The sequence below is a fragment of the Bacillus rossius genome, chromosome 2, assembly GCF_032445375.1.
Source record: "Bacillus rossius redtenbacheri isolate Brsri chromosome 2, Brsri_v3, whole genome shotgun sequence".
Classification (NCBI taxonomy): Eukaryota; Metazoa; Arthropoda; class Insecta; order Phasmatodea; family Bacillidae; genus Bacillus; species Bacillus rossius.
Window position 1 is genome coordinate 100,919,901 of NC_086331.1, and position 21,024 is coordinate 100,940,924.

Below are 21,024 nucleotides of genomic sequence, written 5' to 3' on the forward strand. Positions count from 1 at the left end.
GTGAGTCAGTCCCCAGAGTTCACTGGTTCAACTGCCCATCATAACAATACATGCAGTAGGCCCCAAAATGTCTTGGCGCCGTAAAAATGTCAGAAGTGGGCGCCGGCTAGTCGCGTGCACACCTGCCTATCGTCTATTCTTTCACTCGCACATGCACCAACATTGCAGAAACGACACATAGCTTTTATAACATCACAAATATAACACAAATCCATAAAAAAAAAATTTCATTTAAATGACATGTAAAATATTTATCCATAAACATTCTCCTAACCAAATATGAAAAAAATAGTAAATAGTGTAAATACACATTGTATGTAAAAATGTAAAGCAAATATTAATTAACATTACCTTGATTGACATAATTAGCAAATCTTCTGTATAACATACAACATAGTATACCTTAAAAAACTAAAAGACCTGCTGGGTTTTGCAATGTTACATTTCGTCAATAAAACAAGACTTAAACTTCATTTATATTTTTATTTAATAATAACTTATTTAGTCATAGTTATTGAAACCTTTTACTATACTAAAAATCCACACCTACATTTACTTAAATCATATGTGCAGTTAATTAAGAATAAAAGAAATACTATAAACTTTGAATACATTTTGATCTCCCGATTAACTCAATACCTAAAATAACTCCAAACACAAAAAATATAATACAATCATAAATAACCTTCCTTATGAAATTAAAAAATAAGAAATTATAATGTATACTTAAAAGTAAAGAAAGCAATTTTTGAAAGCAAAATGAATGAATAATCTTTAACCTCTGAAGAATCACACGAAAGCAGATACAGTCCACCATTACATGACACTGTTTACAAGGTCACAAATCTAATTGTTCATGACATTTTCCTGCTAGAATTGTAAAGGTAGATAAAAGTTAATTTCTGCCGAAACGTTCTAACCCGGAGACAAGGTCCCGAGATCACTTCATGAGGGCGGTACCAAAGGAATAGGACACAAGGGTCCAAGTAGTGGCGACTGAAAGAGAAATTGTGTACAGCCCCACTGTGGGCTAGATGTAGGTGATTATATATTTATGAAAATAAAAATTGAGTACAGAGTGTGGGAATGCAAATATACATTTAAAACTACACATTGTCCAAGGATATACCAATAGACACAACTAAATACACACAATGAAAATATGTGAAAGTTTTTCAGATTCGGTATCCTTAGCTTTTTTCTCCAGCCAAAAATTCCTTTTGATCCTTGCTTTCTTGCTTTTTTTGTGAGAGCGGCTCGGAGGTGGTTTAGACCTCAGCATGGCGCACGGAAGAATATTTTCAACGACTAACAAATGCACTTCACGAAAGAAAACACAAAATGCGCGCAAAAGTAGTGTTTGACGAACGCGCGGCTGGTGGGAGCTCCTGGACGTAGTTCCAAGCAATGACACCTCGAGCGCCAGCGGACGGACACGCGAAGACGAGGGTCACGCAGGAACGAAACACGAAGTCGGTTACTCGCACAAGAGCGACACGTCTCCATGTATTCATACACCACAGCTGTATTTTTCATCGTATAAATACAAATCATGTATCAGCGTAAAGTGAACAGACATGGCTATATCCTCTGGTAATATGATTCCATAATACCCCTATTATAATTTCAATTTCTAAGTAAACTGCAACCATATTTTTTTTCTGTTCAAATGACCATAATTCTTAATAGAATAGAAAAAATAATCTTCTGGCTCTAACCAAATTAAATTTTCAGAGGATAATATTGAAAACATTTACAATAAATATATCTTTAAACATTACAAAAAGAAATATAAGTACATCGATATGTATGAATGTATTTAGGACATTAAAATTTAAAATAAAAAGTTTAATAAAAGTAGTTTTGGTTTCGAAATGTTACTAAACATGCACTTAACACATACTTGTTACATATATATGACTAATATCTAACTTAACATAGCTTTTAATGACATGTCCGACTCCCTTGAACACCCATAATGAAAGAATTATTTTGTCTCTTGAACTCGTTGCAGAATAACTTAAGTTGGATGTTGCGGAGCAAATGCAGCATTACAAAACATGTCCAAGCCTTCCATGCTCTGACGGAGTTTCTCTGGACACTAACAGAAAAAGGCCATGTTCCCTCGCGGTCGATGAAACTTAAATAAATGTCAGTTTTGCGCAGAAGTGACGTTTATGCAAGTCCTTGGCGAAAATTTTGTTCACCAACTGAACAAATTCTAGCAAAATGCACTCGTGCTCGGACATAACCAAAAGTCTATGGAAATGAGTACTGCAAAAATTAACGGTTATTTTCTGACATCACACACCGCAGAGTCACGTCCACAGCTCCGAGGTGTCGGCCAAGATGAACTTACACTAGGATTCCCTTAACTAGTGTCAAAATGCTTGCGTGAGCGGAGAGCTGTGTGCGCAGGCAGGAAGAGGCGCGCTTTCCTTGTGCGAGTATAATTTTGATCACTGTGAGCAATTTTGCAAAATGGTAAAATTGTGGTTGGTTGTTTTGGTATGTTTATTATTGGTACCTATTATTTCCTTATGCTTGATTAGCTTTGGAGATATAATTGTTTATCTTAAAATCATATGTACTTCCTTTTCAACCACCTTAAGGGGGAATTCTTTAATTATATTTAGCCTAGTGTCTTAATTAGGCAATGACCTTACTAACAAAAAAAATGTTTCATCAAAATCAGTTCAGTAGTTTTAGAGTGATGCTGGAACAGGTAGACAAACAAACAGCAGACAAAAATTTGTAAAAAATATATTTTTTTAAATTTGAAATAATGTTAGTAGCCATTTACAATAGTTTTTCCATCATTTCATCCAATGTATAGACTTTTTACCTCGAACAATTTTATTATTAGTATAGATTAAGTTGAAACTTCACACATTGGAGCCACACTTCATAGAAACTTCATATTTTGCAGTGGGCCATATTTAAAGCTATTCTGGGTCTCATATTTAACACCCTTGACTAAATGAACAACTTCCCTCAGGTATTTGGGGATATCAACATGTTTATGTTGCAAGAATCAGGAGTAAGTTTTCATATGTCATTACAGGTTCAGTTCAGTGTATAAGGGACATGTGTGGCCATGCTTGTTCATGTATACACGGCAACATTGATGAGCCCTTCCTTAAGAGCTCGATGCATAGTGTGTCGACCCCTGTGTATGCGTGTGTGTGGTTTGACTATTTAAACAGCTTGCTGGCAACCCTCAAGTGTTGGCAGCAGTGCCTGTGCATCAGCAAAGTTTTTAGTGAGTTTTATACATGTTTATGTCAATGTTTTTTTCTTCCTAGTTTCTTATCATTGCTATTTCTATATATTCAACGCTATAACTAGTTTGTATTTGTGGTTATGTTCCAAATATTTTTCACATTTATTTCCTAAGTGTTATATAATAGGTGCAAAAAAGATGCGCAAGTGATAGCATTTACAAACACATGGCGAAAGTTGCTGTGAAATGTTAACAAATTAATTATGTCAGCCTATCTGTCACAAGGCTTTGGTGATCAGGTTGCACAATGCATCTCACTGCTCTGGATCTCCTAACTATTTAACTTTTTGTAATACATTTTTGAAAGAAGCCTTGATATTTTTTGCTTTGCTAACCTCCCATTTGTGGATGGAAAAACACTCATGTTTCTTGGCTTGCCTCTTTTACCAGAGGTCTTTGATTACAGCTCCTAGCCAATTGTGTGAATTCATTGTGGTTTTGACAGGCATTTACAATGATCTGCACTTATTGCCAACTACTGATTATGTGCATTATTTTTTTTCAGTATCGGATGAACAAGGTTGCATGTGCATTTTCCCGTGGCCAAAATTTGCAGAAGAAATTTTCTTTGTATGAAGTTCAGAGGCATTTTGTTACATTACATGAAAACAAGTAAGTATTTTTCTCTTTGTAATATGAAGATTGGGCTACATTATCTAGTAGCAGAGCTGTCAGGTTGGTTACAATTTGTTGGTAGTATTCATGAATTAGATAATGAAAAATCAATTGAGGTAGTGTAATGGTAACGGATTGGACTTGATTTATGGAGGACCATGGTTCAAATCTGTCTCTCGCCATCCTGAATTTAGATTAGTTTTCTGAAATCACTTCAAGCAAATTCTGGGATTTGATTTTTACTTAAGGCCATGGCTGTTTCTGTCTCAATTGCCTCGACTGTGTCATGTATTTCTCTTCAGTGAACCCTCAGGGTTGAGCAGTGGGGTTGAACCAAGCATTTTTCACAAGTGTATACATGGCAGATGTTGGGCCAGCCAGTGGGTTTTCTCGGGTACTCCTGTTTCCCCTGCACAACTATTCCTTCAGTGCTCTATTCTCATTTCACTCACTCCAATGACTTCTCCATCATGATGTAAAGCTTAAAATAAAGGAATGAATTAAGCTCACCGGATAGAAATTAGTCACACCGTTGTGCACTTGTACAGATGGATTGTTAAGCCTGTACAGATGGCCCAGCGAACAAGTCCCGTGCTCAGTCGCACATGCACTGCCTGTACATGAGCATAAGGCAGTAGTGATCAGTGAGACATTGATGTTTCAAGCGGGCAGTGTACTTCAACATGAGTAGATGTAAGGATGTGACAGAATGGCAAAAAGGAGCAATCGTGTTTGGTGATCGTACGTGAAGTTGCTGGATTTTTTTTGGTGTATCGCAGCTGTTCAACATGTCTACAAACAGTGGTGTACTACATGTGGCCATGAAGCACAGCATCAGAATTGTGGTCGGGAAAAGATCCTGACTGAGAGGAAATGAAGATGCGTTTCACGGCATGTGAATCAAAATCGCTTCCAAATCTGATAGGAATTGCTGCAGTCAGTGAATGAAAGTCCATCTCAACCAGTTAACGAGAGAACATTGCGACGGGAACTGCATGCAATGAACATTTTGAGTTGGTCACCTCGCAAGAGCCCATTGCTCACACAGGCACATGAAGCTGCACATATTCAATGGGCTAGAAATCATTGAAAGTGGACAGTAGCCTACTGGCGAAATGTAATGTGGTCTGATGAATCACGTTTTTGTGCGTATTCCAATGACACACGTCGTCTATTGCACTGAAGGCCAAATGAAGCCTTTCATTTTGGATGTGTGCAAGGTCAGATTCAAGCTGGAGGTGAGATATGATGTTTTGGGGGTGTATTTCGTACATGGATTGAGCCCGCTCACTGCGGTGACCACTAACATGAACCAGCATTAAACTTCTTTAACGTCACAATCTGAGTGAGTGGAAGTTATTTATAGACTCGTCCAAAAGTAGTCTCAAAGTTGTAATTTTACATAATAAAAATTATTTGGTTCATTACCCATTGCGCATTCAGTGCATCTCAAGGAAACACATGAAAATCTCAAAGTTCTGCTAAAATGTGTGAACTATGAAAAAACATTCTTGGACAATTTACGGCAATTTAAAAGTTGTTTGTATACTACTTGTCTACAATCTGGCTGCACAAAAATGCAGTGTTTTTTTTGTGAATGGGACAGCAGAGTCAAAGACAAACACCAGAAGCAGACAGACTGGCCCAAAAGAAAAAAACTACAACCCGGTTCACAGAACATAATAAATGTACCACTTGTTCAACAAAGCAAGATACTATTACCTCCTGTTCACATTAAACTCAGATTAATGAAACAGTTCACTAAAGCACTTGCATAAGAAGGTGACTGCTTCCAGTATTTGGTAACTAAATTTCTTAAAATATCTTAGGCGAAACTGTGTGTTACAAGAGAGAAAATTGGTGAAAACCAACTTAATTTTAAGTTTTCAGCAATATTCTCTCTTGCAACATTACATTTTTTAATGTTTTCAGTTTTAATGATTCATTTACATTATTATCTAAATTATGTGCCACAATCATCATTATAAACAAAGAATTAAAGAAGTTATGCACAATTTAACATCCGAACACGCTTGTTCAGGCCAGGGGTTTCTTACTGCCACTTAAAAAAAACTCAGAATTTGATTGTATAAGCCTTACATGATACAAAAAGAGTAAAATCATATTTGACATCAGCATAAAAAATACTTCTAAAATCACCTTTAAGTCTCAAAATATAGTTACAAAAATTTTAGAATGTCACATAGTGTTATTAATTAAAGGATGTGGCAGTGGTTTTACATAATTAAAAGAAACACCCGCACACATAGAGGTGGGATATTAAAACACTGCAAGGGCGGGGTGGATGTGTCATATCGGACTCATAGGAGGGGAATAGTTCCTGTTCAACTTAATTTATCTATACATTACCAATGTTCTGTCATTGTATCTGCCACGGTTTCTTTATTCTTAAGATAGTTCATGTAGTGAACATACTATCTGCTCTTGTAAATTGCCAGGCACTTCTTAGTGTAGGTACAATGTTGATGTATGCTAATGTTTTTCAGCATCACAACAAATTATGTATTGCTGTCATCCCCAAGTACATCCTCCTGAACTAGGGTCCTGCTCAGTGTGTCAGCCAAGGTTTGCCATTCTTATAAATAACTCTAGTTTCATATGCTGCAGCTTCAGAGTTATGCGTTAGAAGCATTTTGGTGCAAACAGAGCACGCTTCTCTGAGGCAGCATCCAGTGGTGGTTGGTTGGTGTGCACTACAATGTTCATGGTACTAGATAGGTACCGGTTGAAATGGTTGCAGCCAGAGAATATTTTGGAAGCTGGTTTTTAAAATCTGGACCTAGTTGTGCACCTTTACGTGAGCTTACCATCTTATCAGTCAGGTCATCAGAAATTATAACCTAGTGAACTCCTCTCATTGGTTTGATAGTTTGTAATCTACTTTTGAATATCATTCCTGAATGCTTGCTGCTGTGAATTAAGCCAAAAGTTTTGAATCAGTAAAAATGAAAAAAAAAAAAAAAAAAAAATTATATATATATATATATACACACATACATTATTAAGAACTTTAGTTTACATGCATGCTGAAAGTTTATTAAAGTAAAACAATGAAAGGAGTGTAGTGAGTTAGTAAAAAAAAATAATTTTCTGATAAATAATACATATTTATTTGTTCAATTTGTAGATTATATTCTAGGGTGAAACAGGCAATGTCAGCCCGCGAGAGGAGGTAATTGCCAGAGTTGTGAACCATTGTTCATGGCAGTATTACTTGAGGGGGGTGAGGATTGTCGTGCACCTGGACGTATGCTGTGCATTTGTCTACCAAAAAAAAATTTAGCATGTCAGAATAACGAAGTTCTTCTTCCTTATGTTTGTGACAGAATGTTTTCTACCTTATCTATAAAAGGTTCCTTTACCTCATTTTGAACAAACCTTAGTACTGAGCGAGCACTGCATTATACGTGTGCGTTTTTACAGTCGCGTGTTTGTAACTAATGGATGGTTCCCTTCCTGGTAAAACACAGCTTGATAATAACGCAGATGTTAGTTGTGTGTCTGAAAAACCATGTAAACAGTCTTTCTCTGTATTAGTTGTTTCAAAATTTATGTTGCTGATTTTAGTGAAAATAAAAACTTTCCACTTTTGGGATGCCACGCAGCCCTAATTTTAACAGTTAAAATTTAATCATCAAATACTTGCATTTAACCTAAGTTCATTTTGAAGGATCTGCACTTTTGAATTATTCTTATTGCTAGTTCTTAATTACTCAATCTTAAACTAGCCTTAACACTGAACAAAATACTGTTAAAATGTGTGAATAGTTGGTTATTTAAAATAATGTAAAATGGTTTGAACAATTGGTTTGGTTAGTTTAGATTAGCAATATTAAAAATACTATCATTTAAAGAATATTCCATGAAATAAACAAAATATTAACAAGCATAATAGGTTTCATTAAAACAAGAACTTTCACAAAATCTTGCTGGCTGAAAATGTGTTTGTGAACATAAACAAGTGTTTTGTTGTCCCCTATATGTTTAATATTATTTGTTCTCTCATTAATGCATTATTTAATAGGAACTGAATTTACAGACCCATGTACTGAAATAATTTTGTTAAGTTATAAAATGTGCTGCAATTAGATAACAGAAGTGTAATTGAACAAAAGCTATATTTCAAAATAATTAAAATATGCAAGTATTTGATGAGTGCACATAAACATATACAGTCAATGTTTAGCACCGGCAGCTTCACAAGAACATCCACCAGCATAGTGCTATTATCACATGGTCTTTACCCACTAAAATTTAGGTCAATTATACTAGTTACTTACATTAACTTTCTCTACAAGTTAAGGTTGTTAGAGATGACCACAAATGCATTTATACTTCTTTAATATATAACCACATCCACTTTTAGAGAAAATGACTACCGCGTATCATGAATTCCATTCGCAAGTATTTCGATTTGCAAGCACGTCCTTACGCACATGTGCACAAACAGCCGATGAAAGCTAAAATTTCACTCCCAAACAAAAAAATATTAGATTTGGTTTTTAAAATTATAGATAAAAAAATTGGTTGTCTGTAAAGTCAGTTTACGGACGATAGTTTAACGTGACGTCATAACAAAACATTGATGAAATAATTGCATACTTTTATGAATAAAATTGAATCATTTTTATTGAATTATCACTATTTTGTATAGATACAAAGAAGGAGTGAAATGAAATCTACAATTTAATTGATAAATTTACTTTTATTTGCACTCATTAATTCAAATATGTTTATTACATTAACGAAGAGATTATTTTAACTATAACTTTTATACATGTTTGCTATTTAACTTCTTCCAATCTGTGTTATTCTGTTAAGGATATGACGATGATAGGAAAATTAGGAAACAAATGGGAGTGTTTCAAGTTAAATGTGCCACGAAACAGTCAAATCGATGGTTGTTCCAATCGAGTGGAAGAGAAATAGATGCGGCGCAAGCGTACAATGAGCATAACGGGACAATGTGCGTAATGGGACACTTTTTCGTGCATGCAGCCGGCGTTCATCGTCAAAAATTAAACTCCATGAAAATTAAAGATTTAAGAGTGCCATAAACTGCCTTTAAGTTGCACAACACAACTTCACAGAACAGGGAAGAATATTGGGGCCTATTGTTAGGAGTGATTTCAAGAAAGCATGGAAAATGAAAATCAGGAATGATTGGACCAGGATTTTAACGTGGGTCCTCTTGACTGCAAGCCCAGTGTCGTAGTACTACACCTCCTTGCTCTGTAACGTTTTGGCCATGACCCTAGCCAACACGTACAACTCCCGCGCCTCGCCACACCGTAAAAAGGCTCTAATGACTCGTACCGCGAGCGCAGGAAAACCCCAAAAAAAAATATTTGAATCCAAACAGATAGCAGACACAACAACACTATTAGTAAGATTATGAACAGTGAGAGGGGACAGCAAGTTATAAAAAAGAGAGATATTTATATGGCACCATTTAATAGTTAGATAAGTATATCATAAAAGGATTTCTCACAAATCGGCGCGAACCACTTCCAATACATACTGTATTATATTAAAAAAAATTTCTATTAAACTATACACAAAATACTTCAACAATTACTACTAACGGTATACTCTGATCTTATACTTCGGAGCTCCGAAGAATTAATATAATTACCCCAAAAAAATATTAACTATAGATATATATTTATATAACATATTAAAACAACCTCTGACGCGCCAGGCATAGTACAACTATAAATATTAAAGGATAAACTTTTGCATCTGATAAGCGTAATGTAACAACATATTAACACATATTAACATCCCAATAAATATCTTAAAAATTTATCTAGTTCCAAAATTTTGGCTTAAAACAAAAGGCCTTTCACAGTTTAAGTCATTGTCTAACGCTGACGGTCTTTTCACTTCTACGTCTGTCGAGTATAGTTTTTTGCACGCGGAATGTAACCAACTGCTGAACAATCAGATTGCGTAGTAAGTTAATTACATTTGGAAAATCCACGCTTTATCATTTCTTGCTGTGATTAAAAAAAAGGGTCAATGGGGCGGTGGCATGGCTAGCACTTACTTGCGTTCCACGTCAAGAAGTCCGGTCACCTGGTACACTCAGTTACTCACGAGCGTAAAATGATGGCGAACCATCACCATTAGACGTTGCCGTAGTTGCGATTTTCTGCTGCGACGAGTTCCCGTCATGCTGGTTCGGAGGTGTCGTCGACGCACGTATTTCCTCCTTAAAACATGCTCGCGATATTCACCAACCTCTTCATCGCTCCCTCACGTCCTACGTATACGGCTTCCCCAACCGTTTAAAGGGCAAGCCGTTCATAATCGCTTCGTAGTGGAAGCATCACCACGCCCAAGCCGCTTTATTTCGACACGTCCGCCACCGGCTAGGCCCACAGGCCGACTCCCGATCACTCGTCCCCTGACGTCAGACCCACTCCATATGTCCGCTGACGTCAGACACACAGCTCTTCCGCCACGTGCGTTCGCCGCGGAGCGATACAATCGATGATGCTCTCGAACCTTCCAGACCAATATAATAACTAAAGTCCATTAAAATTAACAAATTAAGAAGACTAAATAAAAATTACAGTTTCATATATTTTTTTTACGTTAAACCAAATATAACAAACGTAAATCAAAATAACTTCTATTACCAGGGGAGCCAAAAAATAAATATAAAAAATCTACCATTTATCCAGGCCAGAGCTGTAGCAGACATGCTACAAATCACCCCGCTCAAAAAAAACCATTGTTGAAGCAATTAAAGAAAAGGTTTTATCCAAACCATTATCGTTTTAGCGGTAATCATCCTAGGACCGAATAGCCTAACAATAAAAGGTAACAATTAAAGTACAATTAATAGGGCAAGTAAGAACAAGAATAAAGATAAAAAGGAGAGAAAACTACACAAAGTCACCTAACAAAGGAACAAAGTATTGACAAGATAGCACCAACAATTAACAAAGGTACAAAGACTAACCGCTATAACCGACAGTACTTAAAAATAAATCAAATACCATAACAAAAAAAAAAACATTCCACTCTTAACCTACCCAACTCATTATCCACCTGGAATAATATATTTTTTTAACTGCGAAACATGCGCCTTCTTTACTTTATACACATTCCTAACATCTCGTAGCAAAACCGTGACTGGACCTAGAAATCTAGTTATTTCAAAGGGCCCCGCAAAAGCGTGCTGAAGTTTCCCAGAAATAAAATCCTTTTTATTACTAAGTATATATTGTCTGCACAAAACCTTTTCACCTATCTGATAAGGATTAGGAATACGATCTTTGTTATACTGCGAGCAGATCTTATTCCTAGCTTTGTCCAAATTGATAGCAACTTCATTCCACATATTTTCCAGTCGTCTAGGACTATGTACCTCTAAACATTCCGGATTGATCCCCCAAACATTTAATAGGGGGTGACAGAGTTCTCGACCCAAAAAAATTTCTCCAGGAGTAAAACCTGTTCCACTGTGTTTGCTACTGTTAAACGCCAAGTTCAGATAAGGCACCGAATCATCCCAGTGGCGGGGGTCTTTTTGGTGAAAAATGCTTAAGGCTACCTTAATATTCTTGTTTACTCTCTCAACTAAATTGGGTTTGGGATAATAAGGGCTCGTAGTAATATGTTTCACCCCCCATCGGAAACACATTTGTTGGAACATGGTACTCATAAAATAAGTGGCATTATCGGAAACCAGTAGCTCCGGACCCCCATACAAACTCCAAACTTTATCCACCAATGCCCGTACCACCTGCACACTCTTCATTTCCCGCAAAGCCATCATTATACAAAACTTACTAAACCCGTCTACTAATACTAACAAACAGTTATTTCCTCGCATGGTGCGTGGTAAGGGCCCAAAAACATCAATAAATGCTCTTTCCCACGGTCTCTCGATCTTCTCCACCGAGTATTTTCCCACCTTACTATTGCGGGGTTGTTTACACACTTGACACAAATGACATTGCTTAACATACTCATCCACATCCTTTTTTAGGGTGGGCCAATAAAACTTCCCCTTTAATCTTTCCTCTGTTTTCTCACTTCCACCATGGGCTCCTACACAAGAATCATGAAAATATCTTAAAAGCACACTTGTCAAGCCCTCAGGGACATATACCTTTTTTACCCCATCTTTCACCCAATATAGAATTCCTTTAAAAAGTTGGAAATTTTCATACCCCTTTCCCCCTACTTTACTACGAATATTTCTGACGGCACAATCCCTCTCCTGCCATTCCTCTATACCTATAGAACTTTCGGGAAAGTCTCCTAAAACATTTAAATATTCTTTAACTTCCACCCCGTCCTCCTCTTCACATTCGCTCTCGTCTGATTGGTCCTCATTTTCTACAACATGCTCTTCGGGATTATACATGCGCGACAAAGCATCGGCCACTTTATTTTCCTGCCCTTTGATGTGACGAATCTTAAATCTGAAACGACTTAATCTCATCACCCACCGCCCAATCTTCCCAAGCTGCTTAGGATGAGTAAAGAGCCAAGTTAGGGCCTGGTTGTCCGTATGTAGTTCAAATTCATCGTGTTCTAAATAACACTCAAATCTTTCTAAGGCATAGACGCAAGCGAGGGCCTCTTTCTCATATACACTATAACCTTTTTCATGTTTATTGAGCGTCCTACTAGCAAACATAACAGGTTGTAAACCCCTCTCTCCTTCTTGCAATAAAACCGCCCCTAGGGCTAAACTAGACGCATCCACTTGCACAATAAATTTTTTATCAAAATTTGGAAGGGCCAACACCGGAGGGCTTGAAATGGCGCGTTTTAACTCCTGGAAAGCTTTATTCTGAGCTTCACCCCAAACAAAGGCTACTCCCTTCTTTTTTAGTTCATTTAAAGGGGCGCACAAGGTGGCATAATCGGGTATGAACCTGCTAAAAAAACCCAGCATCCCCAAAAAGCGCATAACCCTTACAAGAAATAACATTACACCTGCTGCCCTCCAGTCACTGCTCAAAGCAGAGTGGCGCACTTTGTAACGTTTTGGCCCTGACCCTAGCCAACACGTACAACTCCCGCGCCTCGCCACACCGTAAAAAGGCTCTAATGACACGTACCGCGAGCGCAGGAAAACCCCAAAAAAAAATATTTGAATCCAAACAGATAGCAGACACAACAACACTATTAGTAAGATTATGAACAGTGAGAGGGGACAGCAAGTTATAAAAAAAAGAGATATTTATATGGCACCATTTAATAGTTAGATAAGTATATCATAAAAGGATTTCTCACAAATCGGCACGAACCACTTCCAATACATACTGTATTATATTAAAAAAAATTTCTATTAAACTATACACAAAATACTTCAACAATTACTACCAACGGTATACTCTGATCTTATACTTCGGAGCTCCGAAGAATTAATATAATTACCCCAAAAAAAATATTAACTATAGATATATATTTATATAACATATTAAAACAACCTCTGACGCGCCAGGCATAGTACAACTATAAATATTAAAGGATAAACTTTTGCATCTGATAAGCGTAATGTAACAACATATTAACACATATTAACATCCCAATAAATATCTTAAAAATGTATCTAGTTCCAAAATTTTGGCTTAAAACAAAAGGCCTTTCACAGTTTAAGTCATTGTCTAACGCTGACGGTCTTTTCACTTCTACGTCTGTCGAGTATAGTTTTTTGCACGCGGAATGTAACCAACTGCTGAACAATCAGATTGCGTAGTAAGTTAATTACATTTGGAAAATCCACGCTTTATCATTTCTTGATGTGATTAAAAAAAAGGGTCAATGGGGCGGTGGCATGGCTGGCACTTACTTGCGTTCCACGTCAAGAAGTCCGGTCACCTGGTACACTCAGTTACTCACGAGCGTAAAATGATGGCGAACCATCACCATTAGACGTTGCCGTAGTTGCGATTTTCTGCTGCGACGAGTTCCCGTCATGCTGGTTCGGAGGTGTCGTCGACGCACGTATTTCCTCCTTAAAACATGCTCGCGATATTCACCAACCTCTTCATCGCTCCCTCACGTCCTACGTATACGGCTTCCCCAACCGTTTAAAGGGCAAGCCGTTCATAATCGCTTCGTAGTGGAAGCATCACCATGCCCAAGCCGCTTTATTTCGACACGTCCGCCACCGGCTAGGCCCACAGGCCGACTCCCGATCACTCGTCCCCTGACGTCAGACCCACTCCATATGTCCGCTGACGTCAGACACACAGCTCTTCCGCCACGTGCGTTCGCCGCGGAGCGATACAATCGATGATGCTCTCGAACCTTCCAGACCAATATAATAACTAAAGTCCATTAAAATTAACAAATTAAGAAGACTAAATAAAAATTACAGTTTCATATATTTTTTTTACGTTAAACCAAATATAACAAACGTAAATCAAAATAACTTCTATTACCAGGGGAGCCAAAAAATAAATATAAAAAATCTACCATTTATCCAGGCCAGAGCTGTAGCAGACATGCTACAGCTCCATGGACCCAGTGTGTTCTGCCAAACATATTGGCCTGCTGCTAAGGCCTGTCCCATAACAGCTCTCTCTTCATGCCAACTGGCACAGAAGAGGCTCTAAGAAAGTGTGGCTGACACTGGAATAAATTTAGCCAAATAGTGTATGTTTCCTAGGAAACATTAAAACTAGGCTTATGGGTTTTAGCCATGTTGAAGTTTAAGAATCAGTCTCTGATGTCAATGTCAACAATTTCAGGGTAGCATAGCAGATGCTTCTCAGTAGGATAGTTGTTTAAACTACTATAATGGCTTTTAATAAGAAATTATTGGCGAGGAATTGAAAATAAGCTAAGGGGAAAAACTCATAGTGAATTTACCTTAAATTCAACTAGGTTCACCTTATAATATATTCTTGAATATAAAATTATTTTTATAAAATAATCTACTTTTTCTTGATCAAAACATTTTCTGGTAATTGATATTGAAAATTAAACTCATCCATCTCAGGGGTGTACACAGGGAGGGTGATGGAGGGGGAGATAATCTTTCATAAAATTCTAAAAAATCTTATTCCCACCAACAAATGGAAAGAATTTCACAATTATAAAAAAATGCAAAACCTTGTTTGCATTTGTGGATAAAACATAAAACGAACCATAAAGAGTGTCAAATTTAAGAAATTAGAAGTGTGTTAAATATGTTAAAGTATGAGTGCATCAATATTGGGCTTCTGACTGATTTACTTGTTTGAGTGTCCCAAGAATTATAAATTCTTCTGCATGGTTAGATAATGTATCTTTTGATTTTGTTTCTTTTATTAACATGAAACTAGATTCAATATCATTGTCAATTAAGATATGTAAGAAATCTGTTACTATTAAAAAGTTTTGCATTAGGTTATGTTTTTATTTCAGTTACTGTGTGGTGTGCAAGAAGCCCTTCGTGGATGGCAGTTTTGCTCGCTATCCCAACGATGTGTTAACTCATGTGGGCTGTGCCCGCCAGAGCAATGTCTGCCCTCTCACAGGGCAAGTGTTTCGACCTACTGTCTAGCGTAGTCGTAACATAATACACTAACTTTATTACAGTGATACATGTTGGGTTACCTCGTGAAGTCAAAATGAACTCTTTACATTTACAGTGAATTCTCTTTATTAAGTATTTGATACTACCTTATAGAGGGGTACTGTATGTAAAGGTTTTGCCAAATCATCGTAATTTATAGATTTCAAACACTAATACAGTGCATACATTGGTATGGAAATGATTTTAAATACAATTATAGTAATTAATGTACTGGTACTTATACGTAAAAAACATTACAAAAATATGGATATGTTTAAGAAAAATAATATGAGACAGAAACTTTTTCCCCTTTGATGTAGTTTTCCTGCATTTCCTTCCATTTTTTCTCTTTTCACTATGATTGCCGACAGTGTCATTGAAGCAATAAAAATATTTCGTCATGCCTAATTTCTGGCAAGTTTCAACAGCTTTAAGAATTTTTTTTGTAGCAATAATAATGCTTACACAGTTCTTGTTACTCATGATTACAGTTTTATTACAGCATAGGTGCACAGAAACACAAATTTTACTAACATATTTTTTACAAAATCAATTGTATTTTTACGACACTGTTTAAAAGTCGAACTGTTTGGTTATGGTAAGGTTATATTCAGTAAACAATAAATAACATGACTGCCATCATCATTAGGAGTGTGAAATCTTCCACAGGTAGGAACTAGAAGAGGGAAAAAAACATAACCAAACCCTCTAATGATCAAAACCATAAGCAAATATTCATGTAATTATTGTGTTGTATTTTTTAAAAGTGAGAAAAGAATACTTTACATAGAGTATAATTTGTGACTCACATCTAAAAAAAAAGACAATGGCCTAAAGATAGTTGAAACTAAGATGGTGTCTTTGGGTTACTAGGTACCTCTTTCATAACTGCATAGAGTAATTTAATGCTTATGTTGTTGGTACCCCTACTTTTTAACTAAAAAAAAAAATTGTATCATTTAAAGAAGCTTAATATTTATGGTTAAATTGTAAATGAGTATGAATATTAAAAAAATATTGCTACGTATCAAAACACTTCAATAAATTGTTCTTATGTGATGTAAATATGTATGTATTATCGAGGTAATATTGACAACAAAATCCCCATGTTATATATGCCCATTGATTTAGAGATGCAATTCAAGGGACATTTGTTAATCATTGTATCAAAATGTACATATATGGGGGTGATACTAGAGAGAGAATTCACTGTATATATTTTTTTAAATTGTTATATTTGTAAATGCCTGCACATTATTGTATATTATTTGTTGTAATTGTAGTAGAATGAAGTTTGTGTTTATTGACGCACATTAAAATAAATTATTTGTATTATAGCTCATAACCTTGCTAGTCAGGGAACCATGAATTCACTCGCTAATGTATTATTGTTTCCATGAAGTTGAAAAAAAAATTGTTGCATTGTGCTGTGTTAGTTACTCTGCCATCATTGTCAGCGAAGCACCTAGATGTGTGCCAGCAGGGTGTATTTTTTCTCAAGGTAAAATGATGCCTACCTGGTGCTATTTTGGGCATGTGTAAGACCTACAAGGGTGACTGGGTGTGCACGTTAAATGTGCCCACATGTAAGGCATTGAACTGGCATATTGTTGTCTTTTTGTCTGGCTGCATGTATGGTGACCCTGTTATTTTGTTGTGTACGAGCCATGACAGATGATGAATGTATATGTTACACATCCCTAACACATTTGATCTTCTAGCATCTGAATTCTAGCATATAAATACCACTTTGAAAATACATGTTATAGCCATTTAACTTGCCAAAATATAGGTAGCAAGCAGTAAGGTTACATTTTTCCATTTATTGACAAGTTCTGTGCACTCATTATTATACACCCTGAGGTAGGCAGATCTCTTCGCAATAATAGCAATCATTATCTCAACTAGTATGTTAAAAGAGATTTTATTGTAGACTGTGCGGTAACTAACCAGCTAATGAAATTTTTTTTTGACCCTATTTGTTGTATATTTACAAATATTTTATTTCAATTGTTATTTTGTTTGATGTTTATTTACCGGTGTACAAACAGTGTAAAAATATCAGAGCACAGATTGAATTTGTTTTTCCTTCATACTCATTTAGTATGTATTTAATGAAATAGTGTGTGAAAAATATTGACATGGAATGTAAAAAAAATTGTATGAACTTAAATTAGTTTTTTCTAAATGTACCTACATTTTCATGCTTATTTATGTATAACTTTAAGAATTGTTGTAATCAGTATTACATAAATAAATTTTATATATTCTAAATATCATAGTGAAACCTTATTATATTTTATTAATTTTAATTAATTGTCTTGCACTGTAGCAGTCTCACCCCTATTCTTTGATTTTTAGGTTAGTGACTACCTGTTCCCTCTGTTCTTCAGAAAGTCGGGTAGCATGTATGGTATTGATAAGGCTGGAATTGTAACCTCTTGATTTTAGCTATGGGTATAATATTTTAAGGGAACAGTCAAATTATTTTGATAGATTTCCATTTACATGGTGGGTTACCTTTCTGCTGCCCAATGTATAATAAACATGTAGATTTCAGATGTTGATAATTTATAGATTGCAAGAGAGCTCATGTATTCAAACACCACAGATTGTAATGTTTTTGTTACTTATGCTTCTAGTCGAATGTTCACAATGCATAATGATATTTCTATAATTTAATTGTTGGTTTTAGCAACGGTTGGGAGCGTACATTTCTGGACAGCTTGTATCAACTGTTTTTTTGTGTAAAGTTGTTAACAGTTGCAGTGTGGCACATTCTAGCTTCTCTGCAGTGCATCCGGTCACCTTACTCTTTGGAGGCTACTTCACATAGAATGCACAAGGTCATGGAGTCGAGGTCTTTTTGCCACAATGCATGCATAAACAGGCAGTCACTTGATTGTAGCTAGTGTGTAGTGTGTTTACTGAGAATTATGTACGGCTAGTGTGGTGTGGTTACATTAAAGATTATATACAGTAGATTTTTTTATACATATTTCAAGGAGCTAGAATAGAAATGTGTAAAAAGTGGGAAATACTAGGAAATTTTCTTATCTATGATAAAAACAAAAAAAATTCAAGAAAATCATAGGTTTTTGCACAATAATTAGAACTTCTCACACAATAAAACCAATAGATCCAATCTTACTGTTCAAAGTTGAAAATTGAAATCTTCAGTTCTTAGGCAATAAACATGAGTTTCTAAGCATATAAAAATGTGCAGTTTTTATGGTGAGATTTACCAACTTTTTTTGTTCTATTAAATGAACACAGTCACTTTTAACAAGCGTTCACGTTTAGGAATAGAAAAGTTAAAAAATGTTTTCATTGTTTTGTTTGGAAATTCAGTGCTGCCAGCTGTTTTAAAATTTTATTTTATAAAAACGAGTGTTGGAGAACATACATGTTAAACACCATAATTAAAGGAATTTATGTTACATTGGTTTATAAACTTTTTATTATAGGTCTAGTAAACATAGCTTCCACTGTTTATTTATGTATCAAACACATTAGAACCATTTTAATGCTTAGTACAGAGCTGCCACAGGTTTCCAACTTAAATCCTGGACTCAACACTAAAACATCCTGGAAACTTGAATTATAAATGCTGTAAAATAATCCTACACCAAAATTTTTACCAGGAAGTGTGCCAAAAATGTACTGACTTTTATTACTCTAAAACTGTTTAACTAAAAATATCCCAATTAAAATAGAAAAGTTATTTCTACCCAATCAATTGTTTATGGTCATGACTGCAGCTGTGGACTGCTATCCAGGCATACTATTTAGTTGAAGTAAATACTGTCTTTCACAAACCAACTCAATCACTTTTTAAGATTTCTTGCTTTATTCGTCATCTGAAGAGTGGGCTTGAATTCACCCTTTTTTTTTTGCTAGCTGATACTTGCATCAAAGCATTTAGCATTGGTGACAGCAAAGACGACCATTGAGCTGTGATGAGTTTCTCTACACTCGCATTACTGTGAGGGAGTATCAATATTGCTTTTGCCAACTTGATGAGTGTTGGATAATGTGGTTTGTTATTTCTCTCACACTTCGACACTTTGTGCCAGAATTTAATAGAAAACAATCAGAAAATTTTAAATGGAACAATAAAAGTTGAATGTGAATAGTGTGAAGTTCATTCATTATATGTTATTGCGTGTAGTCACAGCACCTTCATTTGCCATTGTAAACAACCTACTTTTTTTTTGTGCCACATGCTATGGTAAACCATAAATAATGCCATGAACCAAAACTTTGGTGACGTGAACCCCAAAATTAAGTTCAGTTTTATATCTCTCATCTTTAAACTTAAATGTGTTTTGCTTTAAGTAAGTTGTAAATGGGATTTTTACAAAAATAAACAATGAATTACTGGGCCCATATTAAAATATTGTGTTTTATCGCATAATCATCGCACATTTTATACTTAAAATCAAGTCTGAAAAGTAGGGGTGCGACGTTAATGCGGAAAATAATTTTTTTTTGTTACGTAAAGTTATTCATAAAAACAAAACCCATCCATGGAAAGTACTTTATTTTAAAAAAGTGGAGTATATAAAAGCATGCTGAACAATTTAAATTAATAAGTCATGCAACAAAAACCTTTCTTCAACTTTAAATAGAAAAACAAAATGCGAACGTGAGCCTGAACTAACGCGTAACTATCGTCGTAGTACACACCACGAAAGAGTGCGGGCCAACAAATGTAGTTAACTCAGCACTTGACAGAGAGATATCAGTATCGATATTCGACTACGTGCGCGCGCTCTATACGGGAAGCAACATAACCAGACATGAATGATGCCAACTAGCGCTGGCTACATTTTTATAAGTGGTACACAGCGGCAACGCAGACAAACGGATAAAAGTTATAACGTTTAAAAAGGTCTTTCAAAAAAAATTTACACATCAGACAATTTCGTATTTCTGTTAGTTAAATAAATAAGTGGTAATGTCCGAACAAATATTAGATTTCTACTTTAAAACACATTGTTTCATATGGAAAAGATACCTACACAAAGCGTTCGGACTCTAATAGTGGGACCAAAAACATCATGTGACGTTTACGCGAGAAGTCTTTTTTTATCAAAATTTTTAATGCCCTAAAATATATGTGCGACGATTATGCGATAAAACAGGGTAAGTTTAAAAGCAAGACAACCAAATTCCTGTAAACATTACTTCTTCGAGTATCTGCAGCGCTACTTGTTTTACCACATTAGAAATATTTTGGAAAGGCAGTTGGCAGCACTGAATTTTCTAACATTGCAACGGAAATGTTTATTACATTTTGAAATGTAAAAAGTTACAATCATTTTGCAAATAGCTGTGTTCAGTTAATAGAATTGTTTCCGATAAAAATCTGTTAGTAATTAAAGTGGATATCAGCAAAGTCCAAAAAGAAGTGTGCAAGAACATCTCACCATTGAAAGTGGACATTTTGAGATGCTTCTACATGCATGTCTTTCAATTCAAGAACAGAAAATTTCATGTAAAAATCTGTGATTTAGTAAAATCCGGGAATCTGTTTAAGGGCCTAAAATCCGTGATAACTGATAAAATC

General features: G+C 35.7%; 1 protein-coding gene across 3 annotated transcripts in view; it reads left to right on the forward strand.

Moving 5' to 3' along the window:
- The window catches only part of LOC134529519 (transforming growth factor-beta receptor-associated protein 1 homolog), a 95,642-nt gene extending 77,916 nt beyond the window's left edge, over positions 1-17,726 (forward strand). Inside the window, exons 14-16 of one of the 3 annotated variants that reach the window (XM_063363693.1) lie at positions 3,789-3,895; positions 6,406-6,484; positions 15,302-15,386. In XM_063363693.1, coding sequence (XP_063219763.1) covers positions 3,789-3,895; positions 6,406-6,454 — 156 coding nt within the window. In that variant the 3' untranslated portion in view covers positions 6,455-6,484; positions 15,302-15,386. Of the gene's footprint in view, positions 1-3,788; positions 3,896-6,405; positions 6,485-15,301 lie in introns of those variants that run through there. The other 2 variants (XM_063363692.1, XM_063363694.1) reach the window with 2 other exon arrangements.
- Positions 17,727-21,024: the final 3,298 nt, after the last annotated feature.